This window comes from Cygnus olor, chromosome 20 (assembly GCF_009769625.2).
Source record: "Cygnus olor isolate bCygOlo1 chromosome 20, bCygOlo1.pri.v2, whole genome shotgun sequence".
NCBI classification, from domain to species: Eukaryota; Metazoa; Chordata; class Aves; order Anseriformes; family Anatidae; genus Cygnus; species Cygnus olor.
In genome coordinates this window covers 10,311,278-10,328,592 of record NC_049188.1, presented here as the reverse complement: position 1 = coordinate 10,328,592, position 17,315 = coordinate 10,311,278, and the positions used below count along the sequence as shown (strand labels likewise).

General features: G+C 60.4%; 1 protein-coding gene across 3 annotated transcripts; it reads right to left on the bottom strand.

Annotated features, from left to right (window-relative positions):
- Window positions 1-97: 97 nt before the first annotated feature.
- Window positions 98-14,188, bottom strand: DUSP14 (dual specificity phosphatase 14). Of its 3 annotated transcripts, none has more exons than XM_040532376.1 (3): window positions 14,016-14,188; window positions 3,810-3,897; window positions 98-2,188 (listed from the first exon to the last, which is right to left on the bottom strand). In XM_040532376.1, exon 3 carries the CDS (start codon window positions 2,068-2,070, stop codon window positions 1,474-1,476), a length of 597 nt encoding a protein of 198 aa, XP_040388310.1. In that variant the 5' UTR covers window positions 2,071-2,188; window positions 3,810-3,897; window positions 14,016-14,188; the 3' UTR covers window positions 98-1,473. The 3 variants fall into 3 exon arrangements, with proteins under 3 accessions (XP_040388310.1, XP_040388311.1, XP_040388312.1); XM_040532377.1 differs by having other exon boundaries at window positions 3,810-3,902; window positions 14,016-14,180; XM_040532378.1 differs by lacking the exon at window positions 3,810-3,897 and having other exon boundaries at window positions 14,016-14,171.
- Window positions 14,189-17,315: the final 3,127 nt, after the last annotated feature.

Here is a 17,315-nt window from a genome sequence, read left to right as displayed (position 1 = left end):
TATCAGACTCATATCAAGCCCCTGCTCAGGATTACACCATGTTCCCACTGTTACTTCAGATACATTAGCACAGTTCTGAATAGGAAGCCAACACATGTTCTTGTTTAATCTTTATTGATTTTTTTTTTTACAAGTATAGAATCTCATTTAAATCAGATAGCTATCTCAGCATCCAGAAATCTGCGTACTCCTCCTCCTGAGATGCAGCAGAGGACACAAACGTCTCACTGAGGAAGGGGCTTGCTTTGTTCTCCTGGTGATGTGTTAACGAAACCCGGTCCCTGCTATCCGCGGGGAGAGGAGCGATGTTTGGCTCGCAGGGGCTACACCACGGGAAGGTTTCTCCCACTTCTCAGGTTGGAATCTTTCTCATCGCGAACAGAACAAGGCAAAGCCTTCTCCATAAAGCCACCCTCGTCTGGGAGGTTTCACAGATCGCCTTTTTGTGCAGAATAATTCTAGAATGCAACATAACCTTGAGGACATAATGAAGTGTTTTAGAAATGGGCTAAGGCAGATCACGACCGTACTTAGAGCTAAGTAATCAAGTGGATTTACCTACTTCCAATTTACTGGTTGATTGAATATTAGAAAACACAGCTCAGCCCTTTTGGAAGGTGGCCATGCACACAGTTTCCTAAACGTTTCTTTGGCTGGTCAGTGCAGGAAGGGTTAACCTCCCACATCTGTCTTGAGCCACACACGGACAAATTCTGTTTACTTTCCACCCACAAAAAACACCAGTATTTTTCAGAAGTGTAAGTGTATTCCAGGACTATTGCCCTGGCATGGAATGAGTGAAAAAGGACTTTGTGTTTATTTTGATTCCAATCTTTCAGATTTTATTTTACTTGTGGCTGACACGGACTGACTTCACTCTTTTTGACTTTTAATACAGATTAAGAGCTGACTAAAGATCTCAAACACTATATACTGAGAGTCACTACAGCTGTTAAAGAAAACACCAGCACTAGCAACACAACTCCACTCCTTCCTTCCTGGCTCTTGGTAAAACCCCCTGCCTTACAGCAGGACTTTCCTCGGTCTGTGCTAGTGCCGCTCCCTAGCCACTACAGGATTTTGCAAGGAAGCAAACAAGCTATTAAAGAAATATCCAGGCTACCGCATCACAAAGCGCACTTTGTTCATCAACTCTGCCAAATGCCTTTTAGGCCTTTCCTCGTAGGATACTAATAAACTGACTAAAAAGAGAGGGAAGGTTTATGAAAGGAGAATAAACTTATAAGGAGACCTCGTTCTGCTAAATCAGAGAAATATGGATGGGGAATCCCTGTAGAGAGAAATGCGTCGAAGGGAACCGTTGGCCTTGCAGGTTAGTGAGGTGAGAATCAGTTGAGGTTCTGCTGTATGGTAAAGAACCAAAGTTGGCTGTAGAAAGAGAAGGGAATGTCTCCAGTCTGGCCGACTCAGAACAGCGTGTCCCTTCTGTTGTGCTTCCTGTCTGCAGTCCCATTAAATTCCCCAGTAAGGCATCAGGGGTCTCCTCTCTCTCTCATAAACGTCTGGGATGATGCCATATGGTGTCTGTACCATTTTAACCGTCGTCTTCCCAAACAGCTTCCTCTCGTAGTCTATCAGTTGCCTCCAGAAGCCCACGTTGGGGCGTATAACGGGGCGCCTCGATTTGACCCAGTTGTATGCCTCGAACAGGGACACCTTGTGGTACTTCATCAGGTAGGCGATGCACAGCGTGGCCGACCTGCTCACGCCGGCCGCGCAGTGGACTAGGGTGGCCCCGTGCTTCCGCGCCACGCTGTTTATCTTGTCGGCGACGCTGTCGAAGTACAGGGAGATGGGGGCGTTGGGCATGTCAGCCAAAGGCACTTTCACGTATTCGAACTGGGGCCAGTTGAAGTTGGGAATCTCGATGGTTGCGTTGATTATGCAGGTGATCCCCCGGGACAGGAGCAGGTGCCGGTTGGAGGCGACGCTGCCCCGGCTCAGGTACAGCGAGGGGGTGATTTGGGCGATGCCCCCGAGGGCACCTTCAGAGAGCATTCGTGGAGCCATCAGAGTTCTCGGTAAGGAGTTGTGGCTTCTGGAGGTCATGGAGGATCTTGGCACTCACACTTCCATTATGGGAAGGGATCCAACGGGATCTTCAGCCAAGGGAAGGATTGTCTGGCCTGGCGGCGCTACGACAGCGAGAGCTTCCACCGCTTAGTCACTGCAAAACACAAGCAACACCACGTGAGCGGGGCGGCTGTCCGCTGAGACCACGTCTGTGCAAGAGAAGGAAAACCCAACTCACCCCGCTGCGGCCTGGACAACCTGCTACTGGCAAACCTCGGCAGGGTAAGGTTGTTCTGGGTTTGTACAGTGCTTATTACCACGGGGCCCCCAGGCATTGCCAGGACAAATATTAACAAAAAAAAATCTTCCAGCCTAATTAGGTCCAATTACTCGTCAAGGGCTTAGGCAGCCTACCTCTGGGCCCGGACAGAATTTCAACCAGATTAGCGCATGGAAGATTAGTTACACCTTTTTCGCATTCAAAAGCAGCAACTTCACAGCTGGCTGCAGTCCAAGGGGAAGGTGAGAAGCTCAGGCTGGATGCGGATGCCAGCAATTTACCCTGCCCTCTCCCCAGTGCCACCCTTCTTTTTTTAGGTATATGAAAGGCCCTGCCAAAATACATAAACATAGGAAAGTTGCTCATTAGAAAAGGCGGTGAGTCATGTCCATCTAGATCACTAATCGGCTCTCCGTGAGGCTGGGGAAGTGTGGAAAGAGTGACCTGGTTATGTCAGAAGCCGAGAGTAAAACCGAAGCAGAGGTAGGGACAAGGGAGGCTCTTTTCCTGCTGCCGTAATGACTGACGAATGTTTTGGAGAGAGCCATGCTCTGCAGAGGCTTGGGTTCGCCTGCTGCGGGCCCCAGGAAGGACGAGATCTGGGCACTCCTGCTTTTTCAAAGGCCAGAGTTCAAAACAAAATACCTGCTTTTATCTCCCCTACTCCTTTAGGACTTCCCCAAAGCCAGCGGAGAAGCTGTAAGCTTGGGGACGAGCCCTGGAGCATTAATAAATTGCAAGTCACTTCTGCCTGTGCTGTCTCCAGCTGGGACTGCCCCGGGGGTGCAGAGCTGCTGCTCCACCTCCCAGGCATGTCTGAGCCCACCCGTGGTGCCCTCGGGCTCCACGTGGGCTCCGGGTGGTGCTCAGGGTGCCTGCCCCCAGCAGTCAGCGCCCACGTTCAGAGCCCTCAGCACTCCCGGCGTGGCACTGCCTGCCTCAGGGGGCCGTGGTGGTTCCCAGAGGTGCCACCTCTCCCTGCTGCATTCCCTACCTGTTTTTTCCTTCCCCGTTTCCCAGGGAAGGCCGAGGTGGGGGCAGAGCCAAGCTGGGCCCCCCCTGAAGGGCTGCGCCTCGCACACCCTGACACCGCAGCGCAGCGGCCTGCCCGCGGCCCGGGCCCTGGGAAACGCCGGCAGGTCTCAGCAGCGGCTGCTGGCGCTGCCAGCACATTTTTGGCATGCATTTGCAGTATGGTAACTTAACGAGCATAACGCAGTCTCCTCTGTGGCTTGTTCCCTGCTGGCAGCTACTTGAGCAGCTCCTGAAACCGTGGGCCCGAAGTGCGGGCGCTGCGAGGGTTCGTGCCCCACCAGGAAGATTTTTGCTGCAGCTGCGAGCGCCCAGGTTCCCCTGCAGCCCCCCCCCCAACCACAGCCACCCAGCCGGAGCAGCAGTGAACGTGGTGTTTTTCCAAAGGAATCGAGGTCTTGGAGCATGGGAAATCCCTGCCCAGATGTTTGTTACTGACAACGCGAAGGATTTGGGCACTTACGCTCTGAAACAAACTGGTCCAAGTCACCGACTGGCACCCGGACGCGGAGTCTGCTGCAGCTGGGATGTCCCGTGGAGTGTGTCCTGCCCTGAGCTGGGAAGACAAGAAAACGTGGGAGTTATCAGGCTGTGGGCCCAGCCAGGACACCAGGAGCTCCCCCCTCCAAGGAATTCACTCTGAGTTCTCCTTCCCTGCACCAAGGACACCTGGGAAGTGTTTGGGGTTTTCCTCTTCCACCACAAGCCTTAGAAACAGCCTTGCCTCCAGCATCCATCAAGCTCTCTCCTACTCCCAGAGCTCTGGGGTGAATCTGAGTTTCTTCAGGCAGTGCCCAAAGCTCTCCCCTCTGGGAGCCCCCCTGCAAGGGCTGTGCTACGAGCTCCCCCTCCCCAGGACCACGCCAGCAGGGGAGGCGCTGGGATTGCAGGGGCAAGGGGCAGCGCTGGTGCCAAGAGCTGCAGCATCCCTCCCCTGGGAAGCAGAGGACTGGGGGAGCACCCCCTTCCTGTATTCCTCCAGCTAGCCCAAAATGAACAAACCCCAGAAGCGGGGGCGCAGCACGGGAACAGCGGCAGAGCCGCCCGCGGGGATGTGCTGCAGGAGCGCGAGCCCACGCAGGGAGAGCGTGAGCAACGCCTGCCCCCGGAGCAGCTCCGAGAAGCCAGCCTCGCACCGCGGCTAGCGGCCGTGCCCCTGGGGACAGCAGGGGAAAGGGCTCGGCTTCCCTGTGCGTGGCCATAAAACGAGGAAGGAAACTGCACGGACAGGGAGCGAGGGGAAGCGGGCCTGGGGCTGCTGGCGGGTGCCGGCGCTGGGCAGGCAGTGTGCACGCTCGCCGCGGTGCTGCCGGCGGGCAGGGCGGGCCGGGAGCTCTGGCGGAGCTGGGAGCGGGCAGAAGGCAAACCCAAACAGGATTTTTAGCTCCACGCCTCCCTCCAGGAGGGCTGGGAAGCGTTAGCGTGGAGGTGGCCCGCAAACACGCTGCAGCCGCGGGGCCGGGGCAGGGCTGCTCCTGCGGAGCCCGGCCAGGAGCGCACAGGGAGGACCCCGCCGGTTTCTCTTACAAATTGCTGAATCCAGGCCTTCGCTTGCTCATTTGTCACTGGTTTAGAGAGACCACGCACGGCACCTGAACAGAAACACCTCCCGAGTCCTCTCGGTGGCATGAGCGACGCAGCCGGCAGCCAGCAGGGTGGTCGGGGTTCGGGTCCCTCTGGGATTTGGCGTTAGCAAACGGGAGGGCACGCGCTACAGCTTGCCACAGAAGTCCCCAGGCCCACCCACGGGGCTCACCCCACCTCTGCGAGCACCGCACACTGCCTGAGCCCCCTGTGCCAGCCCTGATTTGATCCGCGGGTGCCAGGCAGTGGGGAGAAGGGTGGATTTTGTTACACCAACAGTCCTCTTGTACTCGGGCACAAAGCATCGCCGCCGGAGGAGATGTGAGCCTGAAGGCAGCCTCTGCTGCACCCCAGGCCACAGCCAGCCCCAGTCGGTGCGTGCTGCTGGCCCCATGGGGCTGCAGATGACGGCCGTGTCCCCACGGGGTCCTGCAGCCCCAGCTCCACGCGGCGCTGGCGTGATCCTGCCCTCCTCTGCTCTGTGCCTGCCCGCCTCCGCTCCGTGCCAGGGAACGTCGCTCTCCGGCGCTTGTGCACATTTCCTCCTCAGCCCAAGGATTCGTATTTTGATTAAAAGATGAGATCTAACGCGTCAAAAGCCAGCGGAGGGAACCTTTTGGTCTTAAAACGTTGAGATGGACGAGCCGGCTGGTCTCGGCGGTGGGAGCAGGGTTTGGTTTGGCAGCGGGGCTGTGACAGCCGGCGGCGTCCCCGCCTGGAGCCGGCCGCGCAGGCGCTCGCCGCTGCCACGGCCCCTCGGGGGCGAGGGGCACTCGGGGCGCCTTGGGAAGGGCCCTGCTGCTTTCCATAACGCGGTTCCTGTTCGCAGGCACCGACTTATCCGGACATTTGCATGTGACGGGCTGGGCTCGCTCGGCAAACGACGCGGGCGCCGGGGCTGGCAGCGAGCTGCCCGCGTACCGCGACGGCACCGCGCGGCCAGGATGGACAGAGTCGGACGAGAGGCTCTCTGCTACAGAGGACACCGCTCGGCCAGGAGAGGAGCGGCACAAGGGATGTCTGTGCCACCCCCGCTCGCAGCAGCGGGGCACCGGGGCGGTTTTGGGGCCAGCTAGGAGCGCAGGCAGCGTGCCCGCAGGCCCACGTCTCGGTTACGTGCCGCCTCCCCGGGGCAGGCTGGAGGGGCTCCAAATGGCTGCTCGCTGGCAGCACGGCCTCTGCTTGAAGAGCAGCTCTCATCCAGAAACGGTTAACGTCTCGGCGAGGTCCGCGTTGTGTAAGCGGCCGACACGGCTGCTGCGCCCGGACCAAACGCAGCGCCGCGGGGGCTGCCAGGAGCGCAGCCCTTCCCCGTGCCACGGCCGTGCAGCGGGAGCTGGCTGGGATGGGATGCCACCGACTGCAGCGCGCCGCCTGCGGCGTGTGACAGCTCGGGCCTCCTGCCCACGCAGCGGGCTCAGCAGCCGCCGGCTCGCGGGAGCCTGAAAACGCACGGGGGGGGTCTCGCCGGGCACGGGCGGCGGGGCTGCCTCCTGTGCGGCGCGGCTGCTTCAGGTGGCGGTCGGGAGCTGCCACCAGGCTGGCGGCGAGAGGCTTCAGCTGCCCGTGGGAGCTTTCTCCTATCGCTCACGCCTGGCCCCCAGCCGGCTTCTGACAAAGGTTCCCTGAAGTCTGCTGTTTCTCTCCCGGGAAGCACCGTTTGCCTTCCTTAGCGCACCCGAGTTCATCCTGGCACGGCCCCGCTGTGACCCCGCGCTGCTCCTCTCCGTGCAGCGGTTCCCATCGTCGCGCTGGGGCAGAGAGACAGGGAAGGAGCGAGGCGGCTCTCCCCAGCCGCTGCTCCAGGCAAAACACACAAACAAACAAAAAAAAAACACACAAAAAAAACCAGCGAGGGAACCGGCTGAAGACGAAACGAGCCACACGCACCCAGCCCTCGGCTGTGCCACCCGCGGTACCTGCGTGGCAGTGGCAGTCCCAGGGGAGCAGCAGGGTCCCCAGCACGCAGAGCCCCACGAACCTCCCCGCTGCGGGCCCGGCGCCTCGCCTGCTCCCGGCACAGGGGCTTCGTTGTTCCCTGCAAACACAAGGAGAGGCTCGGGGCGCAGCACGGCTCGCTGGTGGGCTGGCTGCCACCAGGTGTTCCTGCCACGGCATCCTCGTTGCTGAGCTGATTCCAATTAACAGGCTAATTAATCTTGCAACAGCCCTGACCCACAGGAAACTCCTTCCAGACTCTGCCTCGCGCTTCCCCATCCGCAGACGCCGGCGGCTGCTGTGTGCTCCTCCCGCTGGGGACCCCGGCGTGGGGTCCTGGGGCTCCCCAGCCCCGGTGGCACAGGGTCCCTGGGGTCCCCGGTGACACAGGGGTGGGGACGAGTGCAGCCTCCTCCCCCAGGGAACTGGAGGGTTCTGCTGTGTCCCTCATCTGCTTAACGAGGGGTGGGGGAAGTGATTGGGTAATTACAGCCCAGAGATAACCCTGGTCTCCAAAGCCTCCAGCTCCCCTCCGTGCAGCCCTCCTCGGGAGGGGTTTGTGGGGACGGGGCGCTGCTTCCCCAGCCCCTGCTGCAGTAGGGACCTCGCTTCTGCCCCCGGGACTGGTTCTCCTCGCCTGGTGCCTCCAGCACGCTACGTCGCTGCGTGGGGTAAGTCTGGCGAGCTCGTGTCGGGCACCGCGGCTGTTTTTGCTGTACCCGGAGGCTGAGCTGCGTGGCTCCTCCGTGGCTGGTCCCCCCAGGAGATGGGGCAGGTGCCCTGCTGCAGGGGAGGCCCGTGAAAGCTGATCCCTGTGAGGCTGTCTGTGCCCATCTCTGTAGGGCTGCTGGGGCAGCTGAGCGCGACACCAGCTTGCCACCGACTCAGGCTGGGTTTCCTGATGGTGGAGGGGCTCCTCTCTAGGCAAGGGGGTTTTCAGAAGCGATAAGATAACACCTGTATGATGGTTTGAATATCGGATGCTCTGCTCCCTCAGAAAGGCTGCTGCTGGCAGCGCTTGTGGGTCTTCTGTTCCAAATCTCCCAATAGTTGGGATTTCCTCCTCTCTTTTTAGTTCCCAAAACACAGCTCTGTTAATGAAGGCTGAAAGTCCCACAGGAAAACATTCTTGGTCCCTAGACCTCCTGAGAAAGGCTTGAAAACACCTCTGAAAGCTCAAAAGGCTGAGGCAAGCACAGGCAGAGGTCACAGTTAAACATGCTGCGGTCTCTAGGATGCGAGAGGGCCTTGCTTACTGGGCTTCAGACAATGAGCTGGCAAGTCTGAGCTTCATGTTTCTTATTCTGGGGCTGCTGGGAGTCTTTTCTCTGACTTCTTTGTTGTTTTGGATGATTTTTAAGGGCTCTTTTAGCTTGAGAGCAGAGGCACTGACTTGTTCCTAAGTGACTGGAGTGAGGCTTGCAGCAGGTACTGGTCCGTGTGGCAGTAGCATAGTAGTAACGCACCTGGAAGAGGTGAAAACATCTCCCCGGCTCTCCTGCTCCCCAGGGGCTGTCTGAGGTCCTGCAGATGCCTCACTCGGTGGCCGGATCCCCGGAGGGGTGGCCGGTCCTGCTCCGGCCTCTGCTGCTCGCTGGTGCCCTCGGCGTTCTGCTCTTCCTTGAAGCCCGCGGGAGGGCTGTGCGGCGCTGGGGACAGCAGGGACACCGTGGAGCAAAGTGGGTGGCAGGGCCCGAGAGGCGTCCCAGCAAGTTCGGTGCTGAAGGAGGACAAAATGGATTGGGAGCCGTGCTTTCCCAAAAAGGCAGAGCATCAGAAGCCCCCAGTTTCTCTCCTGGAGCATCATCTGGGATTCGAAGCAGGTTTGTGGGCTGGGTGTATGAAATGTCAGTATTGAAGCGAGCTTCTCCCCCTTCCCAGGAGAGGTAAAGTTATTCATTTTAGAGATGACAAATGCTTTCTAATGCTGCAGTAAAGAGAAGAGTCAATATTGCAGGCGCTGAATGAATGAGTCTGCTCAGGGCTCTTCCTAGCCGGGCTGAACAGAAAATTGCTTTGGAAATGGTCTTGGAGAACGGCATTTAAAATAAATTTCAGCAGAGAGCACAAACTGCAGCCATTCCCAGGGTCAGGCCTCGCTCGTACCGCGTCCAGGGGAGTTTGAAGCGGGTTTGGGGCCGTCGGGCAGCCCCGCCTCTCCTGGGCAGCGAGGATGTGCTGAGCCTGCTGGCTTCTTGCTCCTCTTCCCGTCCCTCGGCAGCCGCTTGCTCCGCTGGGGCTCGTTGCTCTCCTGCCCCCGGCTGTCCGTGGCTGTGCTCCGGGAGCTGTGAGTGCTCCAGGCCCCTCTCGGGAGCGTGGCTCAGAGCCAGCAGCGTGCCCCCGTCACCGGAGGGATGGGCAGTTTGGTTTGGGCGTGGGGACCGGGAGGGGCAGGGGGAGATGTGGGGTGTGACAAAGGAGGCCTCCGCTGTACCTTACGCCTGTGACAAACCCCGCGCCGATTCCTACAGGCGGGCTGCGTTACCCTCTTGGGCAAGCGCGGGATGGAAGCTGTCAGATGTTAAATCAGATAGCAACCTGCCTCCCAGAAGCTCTGAGCAGGCCCGGCTGCTTGCACAGCACCCAGCACAACCGGGTGCCCCGTGCCTGCGGGAGCACGCCGCTGCCTTCCCGGAGGCTCGGTGCTGCGCTCCACGCGCGGCTCCCCGCGACACGAGAGACTCGCGGGGCTTGGCTGCGGAAGGTTCCTGGGCTTCTCGTCGCTCAGCAACCCGAGGAAAAGCGTTTAGCCAGGGCAGCGCACTGAGAGGACTTGCGAGGGGTTAACGAGCAACAGCAAAATATGGTTTCCAGAGCATCAGGGCATGCCTTGCAGCTGGCTGGAAGCAGCTTCTGAAGCAGCCCAGTGTGCCTGCAGGTTAACTCCTGAGCGCCCAGCGGTGCTCTGCCCCTTCTGCCGCTGCCAGCCGAGCAGGGCAGACCCAGTGGGTGTGTTTGGAGGCTGCCAGGCCCCTGCCCTGCCAGCGGGGACACAGAAGGCGCCTCCGTGACTCAGGAGCAGGCTGCAGGAGAGAGGAGGAAGGGTTCGTCACCAGCACCTGGGTGGGACTCGATGGGGCAGGGGGTTAGCAGTGCCTGCGTTCACCTGGCTGGGTGCATCCATGCAGCCTGGCTCCCCTGTTTGCTGCTCTCCCAGCACCAAAAGAGCAACAGGGGGAAAAAAAAAAAAAAAAAACAAAAACCCACAGGTGGCTGAGGCTCTGGAAGGCTCTGAAGGAAGGGCTGCTACCTGCCCCAGCAGCCAGGGTCCCTGGCTGCCTGCTCTCCTGCTGCCTGCACGCCTCTCCCTGCTCTCTCTGCGCGCTGCCGTCTCCCATGTGAGGCTGCCTGCCCACGGGCGCCTCGCCGCTCCCTGCCGCCTCCTCCTCGCCTCTGCTTCCTCTCCTCTCCCCTGGCAGCTGGGGCCTGCCAGCTTCACGCGGAGCCCTCGCCGCGGGGAGACCTCCCGGCTGCTGGGGAGGACGGAGGTGGGAGCCGGTGTGACCCGGAGCGCTGGTATTTATACGCTCCTGGGCGATGCAGCTGCTCTGCTCGGGGACAAGTCTCCCTCGGCAACCAGCAGGCTGATTTTATGCATGAGAAACAAACTGTCTTTTTTTTTTTTTAAAGGGAAAAAAAAAAAAGCTGTCATTTTGGAGCTCCTGGCATGATCCAGTGCGCTGTGCTTGGTGTCTGCTGCTCGGAGCAAGAGGCAGGGGGCTCCCCTGCAGGGCCCAGGCCAGTAGTGTGGCCATCTGCATCTTGCTTAAAAACTTGGGTTGGGTGCACGAAACCTCCCTAAAAACCATTATGAAGCCTTGAGGAAGCATGAACTGGATCCTACAGTTGTGCGCGGTGTCAGGTGTGCCATCAGCTGAACACCAGGCACTGCTCTCTAACCCTCTGCTCCCAAAGCAAGTGGGGAGAGAGCGTCTGTTCTGAAGTTCACGGCTTGCTTTGGCACCAGGTGATGGCACCTGGACTGCAGGCGGGGCTCAGAAGCTCCCCTGCTCCCTCCCTTGCCCTGCACAGTCCCTTAAGAGGGGCACCACCTCCTCCCTGATAGCTGAACGGCGCGGGGCCGGGGCTGCTTGGCTCGTGGATGCTGCCGGAGGTTTCGCCTCTCATTGATGCGGCAGAGCTGTGCGCTGGGGGAGCACCTCTGTGCTTGGCACTGTCCCTGCTGGCCCACTTCAAAACCCATAAAATTGAAGGCAGCTCTGAGTTCACTCCCAAGCTCCCTGGAAATCGTGCGGTGCTTCCATGCTGACGCTCGCCCGGACCTTTCCGGGGGCTCTGCCAACTGGTGCGCGCTCCCAGCACAGCCTGCCTTCCCTGGGCAACCCCAATGCTCCCTGGTGAGCCTGGCTGATGGGCCTGGGGTGGAGGGATCCCCCCCAGGCAGGCGAGCAGGGGCTGTGAATGCATCCCAAGGCCCTGCAGCGGTTCAGCAGGGGCTGTAAGAGCAGAAAGCACGAGCTGGAGGCAAAGCAGAAAGCGAGCGGGCTGGCAGTGGGCTGGCTGTGCCCGGCCTCCTGCCCGCAGCAGCTGTAAGGAATGAGGTCACTTTGTGAGCACATCAATGGGGTTGCTTAGGGTAACAGGAAGGGAGGCTGATTTTAATCAATTAGCTGGAAATCGAGTTTACATGCAGCAGCAAGCGCTTCCCATGCAAGCAGCCCGGGGCCAGCACCCCTGGTCTCCTGGTGCGGAGCTTGGCGCTCGAGGCTCCGTGCGCCTGGATTGGTATGGACGGGCGCCCGGCAGAAGGGACAGCGAGCGAATTCCAATTTCCCTCATGAATAGGGACGCCTGGCCTGGTGAATTACTGCTCAGCCTCCCGCTCCGAACAGGAGGAGACACGCAGCCGCGCTCCGTGCAGGGGGCTGCGATGTTTACAGAGGGGAAAATCAAGGCTCGCTGGTGCCCGTGCCGCCTCCACGATGCCCCGCGTGGATGCCGGGGCACGCAGAGGCACCTGCAGAGCTGTCCTGCCAGGAGCAACACCCCCGATGGCTGCTCTTGTTTTCTAAAGGGGGAGAGGAGCTGGGCAGGAGGAGCTGAGCGGTCACGCAGGCAGCAGGGGGTGCCCCATGCACCTGCGGTGCCCAATGAAGGGTGGGCAGCGGGCTCGGCTGCCCTTTTACTGCTTGCTTCCCGAGGTGCCGGAGGCCTGGGGCCGTGCTCCAGGGATTTCCCTCCTACTTCCAAACACCAGAGCCCTGTCTGCTAGGTGTTGACGTTTCCGTTCGCGTTGTGGTTGCTCAGCGTGTCTCTTTGAAGCCGTAACTCAGCGTGCACGTGGCAAGGCTGGGTACCTGGCGATGGAAGGGGTTGGGAGGAGCTCCCATACCCAGTTTGAGGCATGAACCTCGCTGTCTAGGTGAAAACAACCTGCTATGAGGCCCGTGGGAGGAAGGGGTGGCCGTATCTTCCTGGTAGCAAGCCGGGAAGGCTTCTCCATGGCACCGCTGGATGGCCTCGCACCGATGGTCCTTTTGGGCTGCTGCTTCCCTCTCCTTGTCCTGACTTCTACCTGGACCCCGACTGTGCGGTGTGCCTGGTTCCAAGCTATTACAGACTCTCTAAACAGGCTCAAGCAGACCTCTTTCTCTTGTATAGCATTCCACACTCTTTCTTCCCTCCCATTATATCCAATTTTAAGGACTATTTCCCCCACAGCCAGTATATTTCTGAACACAAAACCAGCCTGAGCTCTCCCGCCTCTCCAGTTCTGAGACTTCAGTCTCAGGGTTCAGCCACTGAGTTAAACCGTGCGACTTTCAATATGGTCCTGATCAACACGGAAGCGGTGCATGAGGCAGGAGCAGATTCCTTGGAGTCTGGATGAAATCCCTGGGATTTCACCTTTTGTTTCCGGAGGGAGTGGGGCTGTTCGTGCCCTTGCCCAAGGCCCCCAAGGCAGGAAGGACACGCAGCTGGGGCACGGTGCTGTGTATTGGGCACAGGTCGATTATGACCTGCTGTGCTGCTGCTGCCCTCCTGATGTTCACCGGGGTTCTCTCAGCCACGGCATGGTGGCAGATTCCTGCTGGTGGGAGCCAGCGTGCGCTCTCCAAACTGGGGACTCATCTCTCACTGCTTGGGAACCGGGGTGGCGGTGCTGCAAAGGCAGAACCAGCCTGTCCCAGCCTCTGGGAACAGCGGCACGCCTGGAGGTAGATGGAGAGGCCCAGGGGGAAGGAATCCGCTCCCTGCCAGGGCAGGGACAGCTGATCCGGTGTATCGTAAGAGAAAACAATGTTTTGCCAGTGCTAATCCCTCCACCGTTCCCGTGGCAGTAGCATTAGGGATAAACTGAACTCGCAACATGATATTAGGGCATCCGTCAATACGCAGAGCTCCAGAATAAAAGACTCATTTGCTGTCCAGTCGAACAGGTTATAATCCTCCCCGGCTCCCCGCAGCCACATGCCAGGCATTGATTACTGGTGTTGCTCACAGCAGCGACTCCGGAGCTGAGTCAAGGGCCGCGCACGCAGCCGGCGTGGCTCTGAGGCCGGCCGCAGGCACGCGCCAGGGCCCCGCGGGCGCTGAGGTGACCTGATAGCGGGGTGCTGAGGGCGCCCAGCACCCCGACGCACGTCAGGCAGGGCTGTGGGTGCCTCGCCGGCACCCAGAGCCGTGAGGAAACAGCCGAGCCCTGAGCTTCGCTGTCCTGGCGCGGAGCTGGAGAGGGTCGCTCTCCCCGGCCAGGCTCCCCGTGGGTTCCACCAGCGGGGCTTTGCCTTCTCCCACTCTCCTGGGCGCCTCCTCACGGAGTTCCCCTGCCGCACGGTCCCAGGGAAGCCACCACCAGCGTTTGGGCGTGCGGGGGGGGCTGCTGTCACCCGGTGGTGGCCCTAAGCGGGGGGTCTCAGCCCCAGATCGCCGCGATCCGGCGGTGCTGCGCGGCCCCCCGGGGGGGCTGAGCCCGGCCGGCAGCCCCCGGGGGGGGGGAGCGGGGCGGTGAGGCCGGGGGGCGGCAGAGCAGCGCCGGGCGGGGAGCCCGCGGCGGGGGCGGCTCGGTTGGGGCTCGGCACGGCGGAGTTGGGCTCCCCCCCCCCCGCCCCCGCCACCACCCCCCGCGTTGTCGCCCCGCAACTCCCGAACCCCGCTGGGCACCGGGACCCGCCCCGGTGCTTACCTCGGCTCCTTGGCGGCGCGGCGCGGCGCGGCTCGGCTCGGCTCGGCTCCGTGGCGGCCGTCCCGCGGCGGCGGGCAGCACTTTTATCCGCCGGCTGCCGGCTCCGTCGCGGCGCTGCCACCTGACCGCGGCGCTGCCGGGGCCGCCCTCCCTCCTGCCTCCCGCCCGCCCCCCGCCCGCCCCCCGGTGGCAGTTGCCCGGTGGCAGTTGCCCGGCTACGGCGGGGCTGAGCCCGCCCGGTTCTGCCCCCGGGCGGAGCAGATGGCGCCCGGCCCGCCCTTAAAGGCGCAGCGAGGCCGGGCCGGGGCCGCTGCGGGGCGGGACGTGGTGGGGCCCCCGTGGGGGGCGTGGGACACGTTCCGTGAGGGGACGCGGCAGGGTTCTTGTGGGGGTGTCACTGTGGGGACGTTCCAAAGTCCGTGAGGGGACGCGGCAGGGTCCCTGTGGGGGTGTAACTGTGTGTGGGGGCACTACAGAATCCGTGTGGGGACCCTGTGGGGACAGAGATGTGGCGGAGTCCTGAGGGGACACAGCAGGCTCCTTGTGGGGACATTACTACGTGTGGGGACATGGTGGGGCACCTGTGGGGACATTATAAATTCCATGAGGAGACACAGCAGGGTCCCTGTAGGGGTGTCACTGTGGGGACATTACAGTGTGTGGGGACACTACAGAATCCGTGTGGGGACATGGGGGGGTCCCTGTGTGGAAAGAGATGTGGCAGAGTCCGTGAGGGGACACAGCAGGCTCCTTGTAGGGGTGTCACTGTGGGGACATTACAGTGTGTGGGGACGTGGTGTGGCCCCTCTGGGGACATTACAAATTCCATGAGGGGACATAGCAGGGTTCTTGTGGGTGTGTTGCTGTGGGGACATTACAAATGCCATAAGGGGACACAGCAGGGTCCATATGAGGGTGTCACTGTGGGGACACTACACAATCTGTGTGGGGATGTGGTGGGGTCCCTGTGTGGACAGAGATGTGGCAGAGTCCGTGAGGGGACAGAGCAGGTCCCTGTGGGGATGTGACAGTCTGGGGACAAGACAGGGTCCCTCTGGTGTTGTGGCAGGGTCTGTACCCCCCATCTGGGGATGTAATAAGAGCATATATGGGGCGCAGTGGGGTCCCTGTGGGGCCATGCCAAGAATAAGTGTGGGGCATGGCAGGGGCCCTGTGGGGACGTGGTGGGGTCCCTGTGGGGACATTACAGAGTCTGTGTGGGGACGTGTGGGAGTCCCCGTGGGGGTTTGACAGCCTAGGGACTTGACAGGGTTCTCACAGGGACATGGCAGGAGTATATGTGGGGCACAGCGGGGTCCCTGTAGGAGTGTTAGACAGTCCCTGTGGGGTTGTGACTGGGTGGGGACATGACTGTAAGGACATGGCGGGGTCCCTGTGGGGATGGGGATGGCAGAGTCCATGAGGGCACACGGCGGGTTCCCCATGAGGATGTGGCAGAGTCCCTGTGGGGACATGATGAGTGTATGTGGGACATGGCAGGTCCCTGTGGGAATGTGACAGTGTGGGGACATGGTGGGGGCTCTGTTAGGGGTGGGACATGCTGTGTCCCCACGAGGACTCTGTCAGCATGGGGGGGGACATGACAGAGGTGGGTCCCCTTATGGGGTCCCCATGGGGAGGGGACAGCATCAGGATGGAGCTAAGCCCGTGCTTTGGGGACTGGGACCTCCCTGCACACACGGAGCTGGACAACAGGGCTGAGGGGACACCTCGGGCTGGGGTCCCTTCTCTCACAGCAGGGTGGGCTTTTGGGAACTCGAGGCGAAGGTGGCGGGGTCTGCACCCCCCTGCCTTATCCACCATGTCAGGCTGGGAGCAGCCTGTGAGCTCGCTGGGCTGCTGGCCTGACACAGGGGAGGAGGAGGAGGCAGCAGCCTCCGCTTTAACCCCCCGGCTGCCAGAGCCTTGCCAGCAGTCTCCGAAGCATCGCCACCCTGGCTCGGTTTTGTTCGTTTGCTGCTGCTGTCGTCGTGTGTTTGGACCAAAATAGCAAAAATCCCTAATAGGAAGCTTCCCTTACCTCTGAGCCCTCTGGCTTTTATCTCACTTCAGTAGGTTTCGTGACTCAGCAGCCCAGATGGAGCCGTCCCTCACAGCCTTCAGCACCAAATCTGTTTATTGCTCCAGAGGCTGTTTTTCCAAGAGCCTCTCTGCTTTGTAACAGCCAGTGCTCTTCCTTAAAACCCTGCCTCTCCAGCCAAGGAGCTCATCACATTCAGCGTGGAGGTGGGTGAGGAACAAAAATAGACAAATTAAGAAAACCTCAAAAGGCCAAAAAATGAAAATGTAAGGATTTCGGCTCTGTGAGCTGGAGGTTTGCTTTGCCTCTGTGTTGCGTCAGATTTGCTCTGCTCTTCCTCTGCCCCTGCCCGGTGGAGCCGCACCGCACCACGGGCAGGGATGGACCCTGGGGCAGCAGGTCCCCTCTGCCAGGCGCCGTGGAGCCGTCCCTGGCGCTTCTGGCAGCCGGGGGCTGGCTCTCAGCATGTGTGGGTACAGCTGGGGTTGTTTATTTCCCCTTGCATGGGAATCACTGCACGCTCTTCCCTGGGTCAGAGAGCAGAGGGCACAGCGGGGTGTTAGATCATGGGTAGGCTGTCGGGGTACCCCTGCAGGTTTTGAGGTGTTTCCCTCTGCAGATGGCTCTGAGGTGAGATCTCAGGTCTGCCGAGGAGCTGCCAGACAGACTGACCTTCCGTGGGTGTCTGCTTGGGACTGGGGGGAGTGGGACTGTGTCCTTGGAGCCCTCACAGCCCAAATCTGGGGGGGGTGTCAGCAATGGGCAGCACAGAGAGCGGTGAGGATGTTTTTAAGGGTGGCAGCCTCAGCGCCTCGTAGTGTTCGTCCAAGCACTGAGCAACCAGCCCCCCCCCGTCTCCCCGCCTTGTCCTCTGACTGCCACAAAATGAGAAATGCATTCCTGGGCAGAGCCGGCTGCTTGTCACGGGCGGTTCTTAACTACTCGTGCAGCGGTGGATGGATGCTTTTAGTGCCGGTGTAATTTGGGCTTTTAACCTTCACCCTGCCAGCAGCTTTGTGTTTTTAGCATGGGTTAGAACAGGCAAAGAGGGAAACTCTGGAGGCCTTTGACCCAAGGATGCAGCAAATGAAGCGGGTACAGGAGTTAAAAGGAAACATCGTCTCCTCCCCACGCTCAGCCCCTCTGCAGGATTTACTCATGGGCAGCTCTCGCACGGGCAGTTTCAGCCAGAGGGGATGCATGGCACCAGGCACTCCAGGCCCTGCTTGTCCTTGGTCCCCACCAAAGACATGTTCTTC

What these genes read in the sequence shown, in the direction of transcription:
- DUSP14 (XM_040532376.1), bottom strand. Translation starts at nt 2,070, where the DNA reads ATGACCTCCAGAAGCCACAACTCCTTACCGAGAACTCTGATGGCTCCA.